The sequence below is a fragment of the Taudactylus pleione genome, unplaced genomic scaffold (assembly GCF_031769625.1).
Source record: "Taudactylus pleione unplaced genomic scaffold, aTauple2 ptg000156l, whole genome shotgun sequence".
Taxonomy (NCBI): domain Eukaryota; kingdom Metazoa; phylum Chordata; class Amphibia; order Anura; family Myobatrachidae; genus Taudactylus; species Taudactylus pleione.
This window is the reverse complement of record NW_028284558.1, coordinates 19,349,822-19,366,675: the sequence shown is the minus strand read 5'-3', so window position 1 is coordinate 19,366,675 and position 16,854 is coordinate 19,349,822. Positions and strand designations below refer to the sequence as shown.

At 39.5% G+C, this 16,854-nt stretch overlaps 1 protein-coding gene across 1 annotated transcript in view; it reads left to right on the top strand.

The window, feature by feature from the left end:
• The window catches only part of LRP1B (LDL receptor related protein 1B), a 1,691,377-nt gene that overhangs the window by 1,393,084 nt on the left and 281,439 nt on the right, over positions 1-16,854 (top strand). The window contains exons 45-47 of the mRNA XM_088474914.1: positions 2,101-2,226; positions 5,267-5,395; positions 16,532-16,651. Coding sequence (XP_088331040.1) covers positions 2,101-2,226; positions 5,267-5,395; positions 16,532-16,651 — 375 coding nt within the window. The remainder of the gene's footprint in view (positions 1-2,100; positions 2,227-5,266; positions 5,396-16,531; positions 16,652-16,854) is intronic.

Sequence of the window (16,854 nt, the reverse complement as noted above, 5' to 3'; positions counted from 1 at the left end):
ACCGAGCACCCCCCCAGCACCTGCCCCAAACGGTACTTCCTGCCAATCACTCTGCGATAGGACTGCGCAGTGACTGCGATTGCAGTCCTGATCGCAGTGGAGTGTTCGCGCACACGCCCTGCAATGCATACACATGTACAGAACACAACAATTTGCCGTTTGTGTTCATAATCGCAGTTGCGATCCTTGCTGAATCAGGCCCTCTAACCCTAATTTCATGTGTCCACATTCTGACAGAGTGAATTTTTTCTCTTTTAATTTCTTGTTCACATAAATAGGAAAAAAGCTCAATAGACTCTGAAATAATAAATCACTGCATATCCGTTATGTTTGCTGTGACTTCACTTATCATTATCTTGTATTTAAATCTACAGCCTCTACAAATAATAATGTCTGTTACCTAGAAGACTGTATGGCAATATAAATGCCTTTGCTTTTTAGTTACACCAGAGTGACGCAAGATAGAAAAGTACTAACGGAGGAATTCAATTAGCCATGATAATGCAAAACGGGTGAAAAAGGGAGGTAGTCTCTGGCTTTATTGCATGAGGCTATTCAATTAGGCTCCATATTTCACCCGATACTTTTGTTAACGCCCGTTAAATTGACACACTGGTTAGTGGGCGTTAACACACAGAATCCATGAAAAGTTCACGGATTTGTGTGTTAACAGGGTCGCGGCACCCGTTAACCACTTAGTTATCAGGAATTATTTTTTCACTGTCTGTGCAGTAGTGACACAAATCATCGATTAGTGCTGCAGACGGCCTCACTTTGGGGCTAACTGAATAGCCCCGGGGGGTCAATTAGTCTGCAGTAAATTACTGCATTTGGATTCCCCCCTATGTAGCAGTTACTCCCTACAGTATGTAATTAAATTACTGATGTTTTTCATAGAAAAAACTATTTGGTTCCTATACTATCTATTTAGTGCACACACAGAAGTCCTGTCAGTACTTCTCTTTGCTTAGGAAAACAGAATGAGTTTTGACTTACTGCACCATGCTTTTCAAATGTCGCACAGAATTCAACACATTACATTGTAATATGCCCACTAGCGAATGTAAGATTCTCCTTGTTTTCCAGGCTGACAGTCTCAGTTGAGTCATAAAGTCAGAGATTCTGACGAAATTTAGAGAACATATTTTTTAAATCCATTATACAGTATCTATGCCAGTGCAATTAAATCAATATTTCACAAAGCATATTTAATTATCATATGACAAATCTTGTTTTTGTATATACTGTAAATAGCTGTCAAATTAAGGTATACTTGTAGTTAGATTTCAGCATATTATCTACATGCAAAAAAGATGAGTCATTCATATATATTTAAAATGCGTTTTTACCAGTTATGCCTCTGTTTGCTGCCTAACTTTGTAAAGTGTGGTCGGGGGTTTTCTTTTTGATTCACTAATTATTCCTGGACATTACACCGTTGTGTGTGCCTATTGTCAGAGTCGTAAGTAGACTTTTTGATGCCCTGAAAAAGGGCCATGGCCTCATGGAAAAGGGCCAGGGAAGAGATAGGGGAGACCAGGAGATGCTGGGGATAAAACAAGAGGAAGCTATAAATGAGAATGATAATAGACAGGAAAATTGACAGGCCCAAACAGCGCCCCCTGCCTGCAGTGTCCTGTGCCATGGCACTAGTTGCACCACCCTAGTTACGGCCCTGCCTATTGTAATTGATCATTTTTACATGTATTATTTTAATGTAGGTGATGCTTTTGTATATGAAACAAAATCATACATACAAATTGTTTTAGTCTTTTGGGTTTTCATATGTGAAGAGATTAGCTAAACTTTCCATTTCTGCAGTGAGTTTTATAATCATGAAATTGGACTTTAGAAACTGAAGCTACAGTAAAAGTATAGAATGCATTAGATGTTATAAGTGACAGTAAGATCAATCTCTAGTGTAAGCATACTATTTGAAAATAGCATCTATTAAAATGTAACATTTGTCCCAGACAATGTTAGATGCTATTACAGAACTCGGACTTAAATCTGAAGATGACATTTCTTTTGATACACTTTCATATGTGAAATATTTTCAGGAGAATATTAAAGCTAGAATTGTCTTTTTTCCTTTTATAGGTGAATTGTCTCCTTGTTCCTACATGAATGGAGGTTGCCATGACCTTTGCCTTCTCACTGCTGATGGACGAGTCAACTGTTCCTGCAGAGGAGACCGAATATTATTAGATGACAACAGATGTGTGAGTAAGTAATATATTCTAGACCCAGAGGCAATGCAAAGAAAACAAGTGCTATAAAACATTAATATCGCATGTCTTTTTTTTCTTACATTCACCTACATACTGTATGTGTGACAGTGCTGTCACTTAAGCTAGACATGGAAAGAACAATTATTATAAAATAAACATAAGATGGAGAGTTGAATGTACGCTAGTTTGCAAAGCGCATTTTGCTTGAGTTTGCATTGTGCATGCCCCTAAGATGGGCGTACACAAGTACAGGTAATGTAGAGTCGTATGCATATTGGGCCTGATTCAGAGATTTACCCAAAGCCGATATTTTCTCAGATTGAACGATTGATCACAAATGCGCGCAAGCAGCATTGCTCATGCACTGCTATTACTCTCATACATAGGAACCACTTGAGAAGTGAGTGACAGGTAGTCAGCGTTTGGGGGTGGTAACCGGGGGAGGCAGGTGATTAGAAAAACGCAGACATGTCAGACCATTTAAACTCCGTCTGATAGTCATGTATAAATTATCCATTGCCATCTCCTTCACAGCATGAGTGCTCTCAGCGTGACAGGAGAGCTGCAGTGTTTGTGGCTGGTCAGACTTGACTTGCCCTATATGCTGCGTGGCTGGCCGATAGGCTTCAGTAGTACCGATGTTTTCTCTTTTGCACATCATCGGATACATATCAGAAGGCAGCAGTTGGCGACCCTATGTTTGGGTAAGCTTTGGAAACATTACCATATTTTCGCAGTGGCATTCCGTGCGAGATCGCAGCTGCAGTTGCATTAGTGTACATCTCTGAATCAGGCCCTTTGATCGCATTTACAGATATAACCAAAGAGAGGGAAATTGGTTGTAACGGGATGTTTTTACATAGACAAAGTTCAATAAGGGCTATGTAAGTCCGGACATAAGCAAAAATATAAATGTAACGTAATGTAATAAATGTAAATGTAGGGCAGGTATTGGGATGGATACTGGATGCCAGCGCTCGGGATCCTGGCGGTCAGAATCCCGCCGCGGTTATCCTGACAGGGTTATGATACCAACACCTGTTGGTCGGCATCCTAACCCTCCCCCTCTCCCTACCCTAACCCTCGGTGCCTGAACCTAACCCCCACCCCTAGTGCCTAGACCTAACCTCCCCCTCCCCACACCATAACCCTAACCCTCCCTGCCTACTGCCTAAACCTAACCTCCCCGTCCCCGCACCCTAAATCTAACTTCCCCCCCTTAGTGCCTAACCCTTACCCACCCCCTAGTGCCTAACCATAAACCTAACGCTAACCCTTCCCGTAACCCTGCTACTTGCCACATCCGCCTGTGTCTTTTATTTTATTTTTTTTTGTCATCTTGAAATGATGCCACAATTGTTGTAATTACTGTTCTAACTTGTTGTAATTGGGAATATAATGAATTACACTGTTTATCGCAGACCTTTAAAAGGAATCTGTCACTATATTGAAAAATTAATTATAGATAGATGAAATTAAAATAATAATTTGAATGGGGTTATTATTCACATTATGGAAATAGCTGGAAAACATCAAAGACAGCCACAATAAATCAAATGCTAGAAGGTTTGGGATCTATAAATTCATAAAATGTATATACTTACAATTGTGGTAAGTTACAAACTGGGCATTTAAGATGTCCTATCATGTCTGTAGGAAACATATCTCCTGTCTTGGATGCACAATATCTGGATGGGCGTAGCTACAGAATAGTGGGTACAGGGTGTGCCATTGCTATGTGGGTGCTCAGAAGCTTAGGGGGCCCTGGACACAGGTTATATAGTTGTCTACTAAGTTCCCAGAATTGCCTGCTAAGCAATTGGGTCTGACCTGTTGCCAGGCCTAAATGAGGTGACATTCCAGTTTCAGTGAATGATGTGTATAGTGGAGATTATGATGGTAAAAGGAGCCTGTAAAATGACATAATCTGAATTGGGCACTGTAATGTGGTATAATACTGTATGAACTGGAGGGCACTATAGTATGGTGTAATATGAGCAGGAGACACTGTAATGTGGCATAATATGAACTGTGAACTTATGTCACTGTGATGTGGCATAATATAAATTGAGGACACTGTAGTGTTGCACTGTATGAACTGTGGGCACTAGAGTGTACTATAATTTAAAATGGGGGCATTACAATGGGGCATAAAATTAACTGGAACCACTTCAATGTTGCCCTAGTTAATTTTATGCAACATTGTAGTGCCCCCATTTTAAGTACTACAATGTAGCTTATTGTGAACTATGACACTTCTATGGGGTATAACATTAATTAGGATACTACTATGGAGCAAAAAATCAACCAGAGCAATACTGGAGCATAAAATAAACCAGAGCATTACTATGGAGTATAAAGTGAACAGCTGCAGAGAATGGTGTTTCTCTAGAAGCATTAAGGTGGGGGCCCCTTTCAAAATGTTATTATAGGGCCCACAAAGTTTGGCTATGCTTCTGTCCTGATGTAGTACTTTGTCTCATGCAATGTCTTGGTGGACGTGGTGTTTATTCCAGATTTCTTGCTTCCATGTAAGTGGTCAAGTTACATAAAGAGGTGTGGGGCCTAAGTGCCCACAGTTTGTTTGCTTTAGCACAATTGTAAGTCAGAGCTGTCTATTTTATATCTACCCTCTGTGTGAGTCAGATAGCCAGTGCTAGGGACAGGGTGATGCAAATAACATTATGATAGCTCTGCCTCAACAGCACAAAGCAGGGAATCGAGTTATCATTCTCCCTGTCCTGCCCATTTCACTGGGATGCAGGAGGGTGACCTGTTTTCCCGGGACTCCCCAAAATTGGATAGTCCCATGAATATTCCTGGGAGAGTAGGCAGAGTAGGGATAGAGAAGTTGGAATTAAACCAGATGATTAATGTGACCTTTTACTAGACTTTTTTGAACAACAATATTCTCTTTTTAATGTGGTAACACTGATTTTGCAACACCTTTATTGTATCTGTGTTCCATACTCTATCACATTTATTACTTATTTTTACTTCAGTCAGTGATCTCTGTGCTCTTCTTTTTTTTTTAGCCAGAAATTCATCTTGCAACTTTTTTTCTGAGTTTGAGTGTGGGAACGGCGAATGCATTGAATACGAGCTTACCTGTGATGGTATTGTTCATTGCAAAGACAGGTCAGATGAAAAACAGTCATATTGTGGTAAGTTTTCAGTTTTTATGTTTCTTTTACATTTTAACATCATATGTCTGCACCATTAATCTGAAAATATTATTCAGCTACTGTACAATAACTTGTTATCTATGCACAGTGGAACCTATGCACACTTTGTGGGCTAAATCAGTATGCAGTCAAGGGCTTGAAGTGGTCCTAGAGAGGTGGTGGAACTCATCTGCTCTGTCACTCGACCTCTCCTCCACCCAAGTTAGGTGGAGCTACTCTGAGATGGTGTCTTATCACTGCCAGAAGCGCAAACAGGGTTGATGGCACCCAGAGCAAAATAAAAAAATGTGGCCCCTTAAAAACTGTTCTCCAAAATGCTGTTTGTATACTTATACAGGTTGAGTCTCCCATATCCAAAATGTTTGAGACCAGGGGTATTTTAAATTTCAGAATATTCCGTATTTTGGAATATTTGCATACCATAATGAAATATCTTGGAAATGGGTCCCAAATCTAAATGCAAAATGCATTTATGTTTTATATACACCTTATACACAGCCTGTAGGTAATTTTATACAATATTTTCTTTAATTTTGTGGTTTAAACAGTTTGTGTACATACTGTACATGTTTAATATACACATTATACACAGAGCCTGAAGGTAATTTTATACAATATTTTCAATAATTTTGTGGTTCAAACAAAGTTTGTGTACATACATGAAATTCATTTATATTTCATATACACCTTATACACAAAGCCTGAAGGTAATTTTAAACTTTATTTTTAATAATTTTGTGCCTTAAACAAAGTTTGTGTACATTGAACCATCAAAAAGCAAAGGTTTCACTATCTCAGTCACGCTAAACAAATTCTGTATTTCAGAATATTCCGTATTTTGGCATATTTGGAAATGGGAGACTCAACCTGTATTGGTACTTAAACACACTTTGGGAATACTATAAGGGAAATGCAAGAGATGGTAATACCTCAGTATGACTGGGATGAATAACATGTACATACATACACACATGCGCTGTGGTACAGTATATAGGAAAATTCTAAGTGAATGGCCGGGAGCCTGGGGGTCGCTTAGGCCCCCAGAAGCTTTAGGGACTATGGGCCTGATTCAGAGCCACTCGTAAGCGGCAGCTCGTTCGCTCCGAGCGATGTTTGTCCAACTGCGCATGCGTACGGATCGTTATACGCATGCGCGAACCAGTCAGTGCGGCCGAAATTCATGTGCTCGCAAAATAGCGAGTGCCTGATAATTTGAGTGACAGGATGAGGCGTATGTGGGTGGTAACAGGGGAAGGTGTTTGAAAACGGGGAGTGGAGATCCGATCGCAGGCGTGCTTAAAGGTCAAAACGGGCGTTTTATGGTTGTGCATAATTAAAACAGCAGCATCATTGACCACGTCACTGGGTTATTTTATAGCCAGAACTGCTCGCAAAATTGTGGTAGCAAAAACCAACCACAAGAATAGCGAGCAGTTCATACCCTGGTCGATGTACTCGATTAATCTAATAAATAGCGGACATGACGTAGGATGCGAGCGGCCAGGGGGCGTAGTTTCCCAAAAAACGTACGCAAGTTTTGTTCGCTCGTTCAGACATAGAGGCGTGAACAGACCGCAAAGAGCGAATGGTTCATTTGAATAGCCACCCCTATTTTCTGGACGAGCGAGCGCTAATTGCGTCCGACTCTGAATCAGGCCCTATGATCGTGTTAAATACATTTTAGATTTTTTTAACACTCTTTCTACCAGCTAAGACTTCAATGTTAGGTCACGTCAAAAGAAAGATTTGTTCTATGTCATCAAAGTCACTTAGTAATTTTTCTGCCATCCATCTGAGTTTTATTTATGGGTTCCCATCAAACAAGTCTTTGTCTCTTCGGTAACATATTTTTTTTATATTTTGCAACCCCTATTAACCCCTTGTGTTTGAGAGTATTTTCTTACCATTATGGTGGTTTCACTGCAAAGGGCAACCGGAGCCTCCCTGGGCAGACAGTGTCTTGAGTCGGCATTCAGTATGCATATAGGAGATCATCATAAGTCACCTGTTTGTGTAGTAATAATATGTCATCTTCATACAGCAGAGATTCAGCCAGTTAATACATAGTAATAGAAGTTTTGGGGCAGGGGAAAATGTGAACTTTCCTGATCAAACATCCTGGAGGGACACCGTCCTCCTTTGTCTCTTCAGTGCTAACCTCCAGCATCTCTACAGTGCCATCCCCTTGTATCTCTAGAGCACCACCCCGTGTCTCTCCAGTGCCAACTCCCCTTCATCTCTCCAGCACCACCCCCCATGCATCTCACCAGTGCAACCCCCATGTGTTTCTCCAACACCATCCCCCATGGTTCTATCTGGCACCATCCTCCTGCATGTATTCAGCATCATCCTCCTAATCTCTTCAGTGGCATCCCCTCTAGCTTACCACCCTGTGTCTGTCCTGCTCAGCTACCTGTGTGACTCTGGTTCACCCTCATTGATCTCTCCAGCTCAGCTCTGTGTGTCACTCTGGTTCACCCCCTTGTATCTGTTCAGGTTATGCTCCCTGTTTCTGTCCAGTGCCATGCCCAACATCAGTACATCATGTACACCGTGACACAAAAAGAAAATCCATGGAGCCACAAGAAGGGGGTGGTGGCCATGACTTGACAGACACTAGTGCTGCCAGCAGTGCGGGCTGTCTGTGGGACTCCTCTGAGAAGAGGTGTCCCTTGCCTAGCGCAGCCACTCACTGTTCAGGGTTGTGGCTGAGGTGGAATTTGTTCTGCCTACCAATACAGTTTGCCCCATCCCAGCCCACTCTAAGCTCTGTTGCAAACTACCAATTTGCTAGATACCAATAACATCACTAGAGCACTGTCTAATATTCACGAGAGACAACTTTATTGAGGAGGCACTGGTTCGTAGTGAGTGGATAGATTACATGCTCATGTATATTAGTTTAGTCCACAAAATGGCTAACCCCACTTTTTGAAGGTGACAAATCAACACTGAATAGACTACCAGTTTTTATCATCCATACAGTGAATGTGTATTACTCGAGAACATATACCACTGTTATTATGTAGCAACACATGGCACTTTTAATCTGTGGCAACACTTCTCCTGTTATTTTGAACCAGCATGTGAGCAGGTACCCCTTTTAATATCTTTTCCATCAGTCCTTCTCTTCCATCACTACTTACAAGTAGACTTGCAGCTACAACTATGTGTGTGCAGAGTATAAGGTTGGCTATGTGAAACATCAAGTTGGAAATTGGACAGGAAATTACTATAGGGCTAAGATCAGATAATCAGGATATATAGAGTTAAATTTACTAAGATGGAAGTTCTATTTAAGAAGTGATGTTGCCCATAGCAACCAATCAAATTCTATTTCTCATTTATCTAGCACCTTCTAGAAAATAATACCTAGAATTTGATTGATTGCTATGGGCAACATCACTTCTTAATAGAACTCCCATCTTAGTAAATTTACCCCATATTGTCAATGCTTGGTGTACATACATACAAGTTGTCATCAGCAAGACAGATTTAATGCTTGTCTTTGACTCCTATATTATTTAAAGCTGCAATCCCATGAAACATAAGTTTTAGTTTTTTTAAACATAAATCACTGAGGCAGGCTATAAGAAGGATCTTAGGCCCTCATTCAGAGCCGTACGCTCTGAGCAGAGCGCACGCTCTGATAGAGGGCCGCCCTCCATAATTATGGAGCGTCCTCTTGGACGCTCGTATATTTGAGGGTCACCACCCACAGCCTATACGAGCGTGCAGTTTGATTGCCGCGATGGTCGTGACCTTCGCGACCATCGAAACTGCGAGCCGGAGCCTGCGGTTGAGGTTTTCAACCGCAAGGCCCGGAGTGATTTTGGCTCTATCAGAGCCAAAATCACTCCCACTGACATCACTAGTGATGTCAGTGGGCCGGCTTCTGACGGTAGGCGTTCCCTTGGGAACGCCCCCGTCAGGGAGGCACGCCCCCGGCACGCCCACCAAAGGGGGCGTGCTGTCAATCAACATCGACAGCACGCCCCCTTTGATCAGACACAACGAGCGAAGGACTTTCCTTCGCTCGTCGCGTCTAGCGCATGCGCAGTGCACAACATCGACCCACTTGCGAGCGGACAGCCGCTTGCGAGTGGGTCTGAATCAGGCCCTTAATCTTCACAATTGCTCCCTGATTTTTTTTTCAGACTGTAAATAATGATTGCTAATGCTTCAGATTTTCCGCAGTGTTAAGAGACTGCTATAGCAGAGGCTTTAGATTGCTCCACGAAGGTCTGTTCACACTTTGCCATCCTCCCTTCATTCTTCTCCTCTCATGTGACATGTTAAGAGCTGTGAGCCTGTGTCTGGCAGCCATACTTGTTTTCCCTGCAGCCTGCTTTTGAAAAGAAGATACTTAAATATCTATTTAAAGAATAAAAAGACCCTTCTGTATGAGATCGCTACTTTGATCACTGCATATATATATATATATATATATATATATATATATATATATATATATATATATATATATATATATATATATAGTAGGTATTTTGACTTACAAAATACCTTTGTTTTCTTATCTGTGTCATATATTTTTATTTTTATTTCTTATGTTACTCTGCAGTATCTATTTGGATAAATATATTCTCAAGTAAGATTAGATATAAGGAGAATTCTTAAATATACTGTAGTTCTACAAATTTGCCTTCAGCAAAGCAGGCAAATAATAATAATCTGTTTATTTTTAGGTATAATATCTGTCCTCAAGGGCATCCATCAACACTTACAAAGCATATTTAGAAGCAATTTGTGCAATATGAGTGCTGTATGCAGTATTAATATATTCTATTTGTAAACTAAATGTGGTAACAATGTAAAAACATTTTTTTCAATTATATGGAAAATTTGAAGGTTATTATGAAGCAATTGTGATGGTTTTTCTTTGGTTTATCAATGCCATAGAGAATTTGTTCATGTAGAGTATGCAGAAGTGATATAACATCAGCCCTATTCTATAATGGAGACCCCCGGCTATTTACAAATCGACAGTTCTTCTTTGTGACTTCAGGGAAGAAATTTCCATCACAAGTGCGAAAGTTCACGACCTCCTGTAGAAAGGTTTTAAGTTGTTCTATTTGTTCGAAAAGTTTGTATAGCTGAAAGCTACAAACTGTAATTTATTTCAGAGGGCGATGTAATATAAAATTGTTGGAGAATCGGGTTCACAGTATAAAATATCTGGCAGCAGTTATTCTCTCTGTTAATATGTGTCAATTTAATATAAAGTTTAAGAAACATTTTTATATTTCTTTGTTTTTTTAAAACCAGCTTGAAATCTGCCCAGAGCCCTCTCACAACACCCCGTACTTGCTCAGTTATCCTCCTGAACTGTACATTTAATTTCTTTTCTCTCTGATAAATTCACTTTGTGTCATCCCCTAGACTGTAGTTGTGTATTGCAGAAGAACAGAAAGTCTAGAAATATATCTAAAAAGATATCCAAAGAATTATTTGACTAATAAGAACATTTTGAAACATCCCTAAAAAATCCAGAAAGCTGTTAAGAAGACAAATTATTCTAGATCGTGAGAAATAAATGGTCACAAATAAACCAGTCTCTAAACTGCATTGTATCCCCTTTTTAACTTACTACAGGTTGAGTCTCCCATATCCAAATATTCCGAAATACGGAATATTCCGAAATACGGAATATTTTCAGCATGACTGAGATAATGAAACCTTTGACTTTTGATGGTTTAATGTACATAAACTTTGTCTAAGGCACAAATTATTAAAAATATTGTGTAAAATAACCTTCAAGCTGTGTGTATAAGGTGTATATGAAACATAAATGAATTTCATGTATGTACACAAACTTTTTTTGATGCATAAAATTATAAAAAATATTGTCTAAAATGACCTGCAGGCTGTGTGTATAAGGTGTATATAACACATAAATGCATTCTGTGTGTATATTTGGGTCCCATTTCCAAGACATTTCATTATAATATGCAATTATTCCAAAATACGGAATATTCTGATATCCAAAATACCCCTGGTCCCAAGCATTTTGGATATGGGAGACTCAACCTGTATCTGTTTTTGCTAGTTATACATACACATTAATTAAATTTTGCAGTCTATACAGCCAGGGACTTTAATTTTGATATGGTTTGGACCAACATCCAAGTATTGCAATATTGTAGCATCCACAAAGCTAGAACAATAAATAACCAATTGGACTATTGCAGCATTCACAGAGCGAGAACAACCAATAGCCAATGTGATCATTGTAGTATTCAGAGGGTGATAACAACCATAAGCCAATGTGACCATTGCAGCAGTCACAGAGTGAGAACAAACAATTGCCAATAGGACCATTGCAGCATTTACAGAGCAAGAACCAATAGCCAATGGGATCATATCAGCACTCACAGAGCGAGAACAAACAATAGCCAATGGGATTGTTGCAGCATTCAGAGAGCAAGAACAACCAATAACCAATAGGATCATTGCAGCATTCACAAAGATAGAGGAACCAATAGCCAATTGGACCATTGCAGCATTCACAGAGCTAGAACCACCAGTAGCCAATTGAAATATTGCAGCACATAGAACTTTATCAATAGGTGTTTTAGAGCATTCACAACACACACATTAATCAAGGTTTGTTTTGACACCACAAACTTCCTTAAACAGCTTTATATGGGCCTGCACTATATAGTTATCAGTCTGTGGCTTGCCACTTGCCTCCATGACCCTTGTCACATTATGGGCGGGATGTACTAAGGTTGCGGTGACCATTCCGCCAGTCACCGCAACCTTACTAATCGTATAAGTTATTAGTATCGCAAAGGACAGCTCTTGCGATAAGAGCTGCCCTTTGTGAAGCAGCCGACGCCCGGTGAGGGGGCCCTCCGAGCCCTGGGAACTTCTCCTGCTTGTGACCTGTGCAGGAAGTCCTGGGCTCCTCCTCCTCCTCTCTGCACCTGGAAGAAGATTAGGAGGAGGCGGAGGACTCAGGAGGAGCACGGCCAGCGACCATGGTGAGTCAGGTGGCGGCGGCGGCGGCGAAGCGTCGGGTGCGGGGTGTGGTAAGAAGTCCATAGGCTTTGATAGGGTAACACCAGGTTTTTCTGGCATTACCCCCCGCACCAATAATAGGGTGGCCAGGGCTTAGTACATATGGAAATGCGGTAAAACCCACAAAAACTTGGTTTTTACCGCATTTTTCCTTTTGTACATCCCGCCCTGAGTCACTTCCCCATCACATGCTGCAATGTCCTTATTAATCTAATAACAAAGACAGGCAGCAGAGAGTTTATGGACTTTCCAAATCTGTTACCCGCTGAGATTTGAGCGTGCAAATCTGCACATTGTATATCAGCACTACAGCTTCTGCTGCCATCATCATACAGCTTCAGGTTGCTGATGTTCAAAGTCCCAGTGTCAATATATATTGGGTTGGACCTATTGACAGTAGCCTGAAGGGCATGATAGGAGAAGCAATAGGTGACACTCTGCTTGCAGTCTATATTTTGGGGGCTTAATTTCATCATGGACTCGAACAGGGCAGAGCGGAGAGATCTATTAAGGGGACCTCCATAAATGCTTGTGCATGCTTCTGTTAGCAGCATGTTGTCGTTGGGGAACACACTGCATTATTAAAGACTGGGCTGGCAGGAGCATTCAGACTTGTCTGCAGCACTTTCCCCACCAGCAACATATTGCCTGCAGAGTCTGCTACAGCAGAGGCTGTAGCAATGGAAACATGTAAAATGGCAGGAAACTGACAAAGGTATTGAAGGCTGGATCCAAGGTAAACAACTATTGGTGAGAAGGTTATGTCTAGGATATTCCGGCCTGTGACGATACTTGACACTTTTCTAGTGTTGTCACAGGCTGGATTATTCTGGAAGTAGTTACAGTACCACTACCGTATCTGTATAAGGACTACAAATACATAAATAGTATTTAGTGTTGAATGTTCATTATATTAATAAGGGAATTCTATTAACTATTGTTTATTTAAATTATCTCTACCAACCAAAAAAAGGAAGTAATAAATGAACTTCATACCATTAGTTAGAAACGACTTTCAATATTACAGTGATTGCCACAGTTCAGTTAACATAAGTGATCTTCATAAATTTAATTATAGTGGATACAAGATTTAAATGCTCTTTTTTTAAGTGAACACTTGCTGAGAAAACTCTAATTATCTTTACAGAGGAAATTACACTTTTTCAGGTTAGTTATATAAAACTTAAGTGCAAATTATGGTTATAGTAAATTGACCATCTGTAAGCAGCTGTCTGGAATTGTGACAGAAATAGCTCATTAATCTAGATTGATGACTATTATTTTATTTTCGTTGTATGTTATTTAATTGTTTGTTTTGTCATTCTTGTAATATACAACGCTGAGTAACTATACTATGTTGGTGATTATTTTTGAGGTGGGCATTTCGCGGACAAGTACATACGCTTCTTATTTGTAAATCTTGAACAACCAGACATTAAGGGGTATATTTACTAAAGTGAGAGTTTTTAGAAGTGGAGATGTTGCCCATAGCAACCAGTCAGTTCTACTTAACCTTTAAATGGCACCTTCTAGAAGATAATAGCTAGAATCTGATTGGTTGCTATGAGAAACATCTCCACTTCTAAAAACTCTCACTTTAGTAAATATTGCCCTAAGACTCATTAAGTCTACTGTCATATTGGTTACTATTAGCAACAACATATTTGTGCTAGTGGGATAATATAACTAAGAACATTTTACTGTATGTCAGAACCATAAAATCGCCCTAATAAAGTGCTTCCTTTAAATTCTCAAATAAGATAAAGCTTTTAAAGGAAACCAAATGTAACATTGGGTTCAACAGCAATTTTGTTTATGGAAAAAAGTATATACTAATTGAGCGTTAAAAATTTGGGGTAAAAAAAAGGGTTTTCTCCTGGGAAAAATAAAGCAGAACAAGGAAAGCCCTACATCAAATGCAACATAAGCATTACAATAATTATTGGTAAACTCTCTAGTTTTAAAAAAAAAAAGACAGAATAGCATCACCCAATCTAAAAAAAAAGGGGTAAACTCTTGGGCGCAGGTTGACAAGATAAAGTTATATTGAATACCAATGTTCTTGACATCTATCTCTCTGTTAGGACCAATAGCCCAATGGTGGTACATGATAGAGTGAATAGTCTGACAAAGGTAGATAACTAGATATATCTTCCAAAATTATTTATTAATGCCAAAATAAAGGTATTTGGAGCAGGCAACATCTCACAGGTTCTGTCAATCACAGTTTCCAAAGTATTAAGCGTTTTGCGAGTCGATGCCCACTTCAGATACGGAAACGTTTTGCTTGTAAAAACGACAGAGCTTGTGGTGTGTCTCATCATTAGATGATGATAATAATAATAATAATAATAATAATAATAATAATAATAATAACATTATTTATATAGCCAGCATTTTTCTGTTTCCTGCAGTGTAACAGCGTGTGTGCTCTCTGGCCCTCATTCAGTACGGATCACAATTGCAATCGCAGCTGTGAAAATATGCTAATGCTTGCCACAGCTCAGCCGGCATAAAGACGCCCACTGCTGCTTTCTCACATCCGTCCAACCTCGCACTTCTGTGTATACATCGGTGCTATCAACGCACATCGGCCCATCACACAGTATTTATAGCAATTCTAACCAGTCGCAGAAACTGCAAGCCTCGTCGCTCAGAGAGCTGTTGTGTAAGCAATCACAGCTACTCATTTATTCCACTGCTCATGAATCGGCACACCTGCGTTTTTCTGACAGGTCCGCTGTCACCACCCCCAAACACTGACAGCCTGTCACTCACTTTGTGATGGATTCTCTTGAGCGCCCGTAATCGCATGTGCAGTGTGGCTTGTATGCATGTGCAATGGCAATCGCTCAACTGCATTCGATATCGCTATTGTGTACGCTGCTGAATCAGGCCCTCTGTTCGCAGTCCCAAACGGGTGCAAATGTCAGATCAATTAAACGTTTTTGTGCCATACTTGAAATGTAAGTTTATTGCTGTTTTGACAAAGTAAATAGCAATTATCAATAGATCTGCATATTATCTGACCTCTGGATGTTACATTACCCCAAGCAAGGTTTACATAAACGTAAATGCTAATGAAGTCTTTCAAAGCCTTTTGGAAAAATGGTTTTCTGTTTTAATAGATGTAGCTAAAGAGACAAAATACGTCTTGCTTAGAATAGAAATACATAATAAATACATTTGTAGAAATGACTAATAAAATAATGAGAAAAGTAACTTATGATACAAGATAATTTTTATATCTGTTTTGAATAAATTGTTGACGTGTTTGACAGTTATTTTTAATAGCTTGGGGTGTGGGTGGGATAATGTTTGGAAAAAGGATCAGAGGCTTCTCATATCTGTGCATGACTGAGCTTTGTATTCTAGTGGACATGTTTGAGATGGTCTAGCTGCTCACAGTTTGAGATATATTCTCTTTGCAGTTCATCTGTTTTATCCGTTTTGTTTTCTATTGCTTTGATATTAAAATAGTTTAGGGGCAAAAACATGCTACTCCATAAGCCATCCGTAACTTATATAGTTTGATAAGTGTTGCCGTACAAATGATATTCATGTTTGCTGCATATATATATATATATATATATATATAGTATATTTATACATGCATACTTAAGTACTTGTAATAAATGTATAATTGTTGTGGTTTACAGTATTTATAAATATATATTTATCATTTATTTGGCATACCCTATACACTTTACACTTGGGAACTAACACATTAATACGAGTATAACAAGATAGATAAACACAGTAAGTGGTCTTTGCTTGCAAGCATCAAGTGTGTGTGTGTGTGGGGGTGTGTGTGTGTGTGCGCCACCTGTTTTCCAGATAATTACAAAAATCAAAAAGAAATAACTAAATACAATTGTCCAATGGTAATGTCAAACAAATAAATATGATGACAAAGTGCCTCATACTGCAGTCCCTGTGTTAGGCGCTGCTAAACTGTTTTGAATGGAATTCCTTGCAAAAAAACAAAAACATTTTTACACAGTTTTACTCCATTTTATGATTTTTTTTAATAGCATAAACTACCCTTATGTTTGTTTCTATTCCTTTTACCAGAAAACCGGAGCTGCTGGAGAGGCTACAAGCTTTGTGGGAATAGGAGATGTATTTCTAACAATAAAGTATGTGATGACGAAGATGATTGTGGGGACAACTCTGATGAACTAGACTGCAAAAGTAAGTGCCAATTATTTCCACTGAATTGTAAGCCTGTTAAACAAATGGCCATATTTCAGAATGCAATTGTTTGCAAAACGAGGACATCAAGATCTGTTCAAGGAACACAAGGAGAGCGTTTACCAGGGACCCTCCAGATAATGTCTGTAGAATTTCACAGCACACTCAATCCAAAGCAGCACATCAGCATTAAATATTTAGCT